At 40.4% G+C, this 4,540-nt stretch overlaps 1 protein-coding gene across 3 annotated transcripts; it reads right to left on the bottom strand.

Moving 5' to 3' along the window:
• Positions 1–357: 357 nt before the first annotated feature.
• On the bottom strand, positions 358–4,020 carry LOC112280806 (uncharacterized). 3 transcript variants are annotated; one of them, XM_024516656.3, is made up of 9 exons: positions 3,785–4,020; positions 3,369–3,463; positions 3,106–3,223; positions 2,857–2,981; positions 2,376–2,531; positions 1,812–2,190; positions 1,320–1,564; positions 1,032–1,196; positions 358–692 (listed from the first exon to the last, which is right to left on the bottom strand). In XM_024516656.3, exons 1-8 carry the CDS (start codon positions 3,981–3,983, stop codon positions 1,032–1,034), a joined length of 1,482 nt encoding a protein of 493 aa, XP_024372424.1. In that variant the 5' UTR covers positions 3,984–4,020; the 3' UTR covers positions 358–692. The 3 variants fall into 3 exon arrangements, with proteins under 3 accessions (XP_024372424.1, XP_024372423.1, XP_073389896.1); XM_024516655.3 differs by having other exon boundaries at positions 358–1,196; positions 3,785–4,019; XM_073533795.2 differs by having other exon boundaries at positions 358–1,196; positions 2,857–2,913; positions 3,620–3,920.
• Positions 4,021–4,540: the final 520 nt, after the last annotated feature.

Genomic DNA, 4,540 nt, shown 5'->3' with positions numbered 1-4,540 from the left:
AAGAAATTACATTTGATTTTGGACTTAGCTTGGTACTTTTATGATTAGTTGACAATGTCGAATTTTATCTTATTGCATTTTATTTTAGAATGATTATTATTATTATTATTATTATTATTATTTTCAATAATCAATTAAAATAATTCTAATAAACTATTTTTGGCGATAATTGATACTTTTAAGACTAACACTATTCACTTAAAGAAACTCTACATGAGATAAGAACCAGTGCAAATCAAAACAATTTAAAATGTTTTATGAGCATGTACATTTTTAATTGACAATAACCTAGATAGAACATGTATTTATCTTGGTTCAACTTTGTAATGACATGCTACCTTGGTAATGGACAGGAGCTTTAGAATAACAGGTCACCGACCTGCGGACATGTTTTTAAATGGGCTATTCAAGTGACTGCAGTCTTCAAGATTTCAGCACCTTGTTTACTGCAGAATCTGTGTCTTGAACTGGTAGCAATAAGGTGCAATCTCCAGGAACCAGTTGGGCACACTGTTACATGTATTTGGTTTCTTAATTGAATACCAAGTTCTATTCTTCTAGAGCTCTGATGGGTGTTGTAAAACCAACCGGTAATGGCCTACCTGATACTATATTGCATCAACTGGCTTAAATCTTCTTCGCAGCCAAACCTTTCCAGTGATCTAGGATGTCACATGTCCACAATGCACATCCTGCCAGGAGTGATTGAAAGTGGTGTTAACTCTAAGGACTCACAAAAACATTGACCATCTCTTCTAAGCATTTCTACTTGTCAAAATAAACAAAAATTTCGAAAAACGTGGGGTGGTTGAGAACTCTAGAATCTGCTTCCCAGCCTTCTTGACGTCCCTTGGGTGCTATATACATCTACCGCAAAGACGGGCTCTTGCGCAGAGACATCCCTTGTGTCAGCTACGTCCTCTGAATTAATTTTTATGCGTCTGCTGCCTATTTTACTTTTCAGGACAACCCTGTACCTTAACTAAAAGGCATGGCTTAGCAGTAATTGTGTAATGGAGTTTGACACATGCCTAAATATTGACTGAAGCTTGAATGAGCTCCTCCTGCAGTTGATTATGCTCAAAAAGTGAAGGGCCTGGATAAGCTATAACACTAGCACCAAGGCACACATCGCCATCGTACAATACTAGTGCTTGCCCTGGAGTAATGGCTCGTGTAGGCTCCTCAAAACGTATCTACACATAGGAATATATAAACAAAGTTATCACCAATCTGCATTTTGTCATTAATATTTTCGGACAAAAACCTTTTATCACTTTCACAAAGACATCAACACAGTATCTAGATCTAGTCGTTACCTGCAATAGACCTGTTCCTTCTTCGAGGGTATGGGGTGGGCGGCAAAAATCGCTGGATCTGAACTCTGAGGTATGTTTTCCAGCTACACCCATACTTTGAGAAACTGCAACCTCATTTTTCGAATCCAAGAAACAAACTGTACACCTCTCCAATGACTGCCGGTAGCGAGCTTTGAACATGCATGTGAGAGGTTGGCCATCCTGAAGTTGCTTAGGGGGACTTCCTGATATCCAAAATGGATCACCTGTTTAAGAAAGAATTGAAATGTCCGTCATCATATGATTACGTGACACATAGAACGAGCTCCAAGGCAGGAAGGGAAGGGGAGAGAGAGATCGAGAGAAAGGAACATAGAGAAGCTGACTAGGAGGTGAACATTTGATGAAAAAGAAAGAATGGAAATAAAAACAAGGATGCAGCCCTCGTTTCCGAATAAGTGTGAAGCAATCCAAGTGATAAAGCGAAGTTACTTAACCTAAAGTTTAACGTACCTGCGACGGCAGAAGTGCAGAAGAGAGCAGGATGGTCCGCACCCATTGCCACATAGACAACGTTGTTTTGCACATCTTTTCCCACAACGTAGAACGGCTTGGGAACGCCCGAAATTCCTGCTCTTTGACCATGTGTATAAGCTGCTATACCAGTGTGCAAACCCAGGTGGGTGTTCCCGTCCACGCACACAAAAGGACCAGGCTCCATTTCCACGTACTCTGATATGAAATCTCGAAATTTGCGCCTCCCAACAAAACAGATCCCAGCACTGCTGCGTTTGGTGGCTGTTACAAGACCTTCAGACAGGGCTAGGTCACGAACTTGAGCTTTTGTTAAACCACCCAGTGGGAAAAGTACCCTCTCAAATGCAGCTGAGCCCTACAAGAATCGGCGAATCAAACGACGCACATCTTGCACATGATGATAGATACGACAAGAACTACGGTGTCCGCTCATACTTTCCGAAATGCAGCTAGGTATACCATAGGTACATTGACAGTACTGAAAGCGAGCCAAAGGTCCCAGAACGGAGATCAGCAGCAAAATTAGGGTTGAAGTCATACCACAGATGCTAGAAAATAAGATTGATCTTTGTCCTCGTCAATTCCACGAAGTAGTTGCACAGGACCGCCACATTGAGGTCGCGAGAGCCGAGCATAATGCCCTGTAGCAAATTTGTCGGCCCCCATTTGCAAAGCATTCTCCAACAGGGCATCAAACTGCCACAAGCAATGAAAAGTCGGCGCGTGATGCTTAAGTGTTTAGCATCTAGCTGATACGGTAATAGTAGATCATATTCTAACGTCAGAAGATGCTGAAACCAGAAAAAACTTGTTGGGAGAAGTGCATTCGATACTTCATTCAGGAATTCATCAACAATAAATCCTAGATAAGAGCAAGACGTCCACTCACAAAAACAAGCCCTCAAAGATAGAGCAGGAAAGAAATGAGAAGTGCAGGATTGCAGCCCGGAACGTTCGAGAATCGACAATGATTGCAACCAGCAAAGTCATGAAAATCACAAAAATTGTGTTAATGCGGTACCTTGATATGTTGATTACAATCAAGATCAGGATTAGGAGTAAGGCCCATAGCAAATTTCTGCGTAAAATTCTCAAAAACTTGAGTCCAATACTTTTTCTGATAATCCAAGTGATGCAATTTTATGCCTGCTCACATAACACACGATTATCCAGACTCTGCAATTAGCAGGTGATGAAAACATTTTGAAGTTCGACGAATTTTTAAAGCAATAGCAAAAGAAGAAGGGTCAAAGAAAACACAAGAGAGCACCAAGATGTTCGCAAACTCGTTGCGCGTCTTCATAATCCTGATCAGCTGAGCAGTGACCACCCCCTGCCTCATCGCGAGCGTCCCAATTCCGCATATACACTCCAAAAACTTCATATCCCTGAATACGAACACGATCACCCATCTGAAACCTACAATTAACGTGCTACAAAAAAATGACAAAACAATTAAGGTAGGGTTCTACTTAAAATCAAACCAAAAACCCAGAGGTAGGGTTTAAGGCAATCCCGAAACGAAATTTCAACCTGGCGTTGGAGGAGCAGAGCTGCAATCGAGGAATCCACTCCTCCGGAAATCCCCACCGCAACCACGCCTCGTCGCTCCCGCAAGGAGCTGTATGCTGCACCGAACTTACATGCTGCGTAAGATCCACGTGAAGTAGAATGGTTTGCCTGACCACCGCCTAACAAAACATGCGCAAGCATGCGCTTGAAGGGGTACACAAGCCTCCTTCCTCCATGACCAAACATCATCACCACTACACGAAATCACTCGCCTGCTTGCGGTACACCTTCCTCAAATTGATTCTGACAAGTGATTTAGGTCCTCGCGTGCGTGTTCTTTCCGAGTCTGGAATCTGAGACACATTAACCCTAAAACAAATTCTAAGCCAAATCTGCAGTTCCCTGCCGACCCAAAACAGCATCCAGATGTCACAGACCCGTTTCAGCCATCTCCAAAACGCAAGACCTAATGTATAGTCGTGAGTTGAGACGCCACACGATTTTTTTAAACTGGGCTTGCAAATCCAACATCCCGTCGTCAAGACGCCGCAAAATCAGTTGGTGCAACATCTGAGTGCGTATCTTCACGTCTTCGGACAAGCACAAAACTTGTGGAGGGACAATTGGAGACCACATTCGCTCCTAGCAAGTCCAATTAGTTGTGGTTGTTGTTGGTGAGTGATCCCTTCATCACATTTCTCAAACATTGTTGTGACATTCAAGTAGTATTACTTGTTATACAATATTATATTATAGGTGTTATGTTTGTAAATTTGTTAAAGATATTCAACTTTTAGTATTTTAATTTATTTTAGATTTTTACTTTAATGGTGCACTTGTAAGAAACTTGTCTTGTAAGTTACACATGAATTGGATGTCTTAAAATATGTCTCTACACAATTCTTAATTAAATAGTATATATATAGAAGTAAGAGTGAGGTTTTTATCACTCTTATCGACTCTTTTTTTACTTTTAGTCTGGTTTCAAGAATCCTTAGTTTTCTAATCTTTTGCAGTAGCCATTCTAATATTTTCTTGAATATATATATATATATATATATATATATATATACTATTTCTCTTTGATATATGTCTCATTTATATATGTACATTCTTTGAATTCTTGTTCTTAACGAATTAACAAGAATACATTTATAATATTAAAACTTCAAGTAATAATAAGATATATATGT

Source organism: Physcomitrium patens, chromosome 4, assembly GCF_059467195.1.
Source record: "Physcomitrium patens ecotype Gransden chromosome 4, ASM5946719v1, whole genome shotgun sequence".
NCBI lineage: Eukaryota > Viridiplantae > Streptophyta > Bryopsida > Funariales > Funariaceae > Physcomitrium > Physcomitrium patens.
The sequence above is the reverse complement of the archived record's forward strand: the minus strand, read 5'-3'. Positions and strand labels throughout refer to the sequence as shown.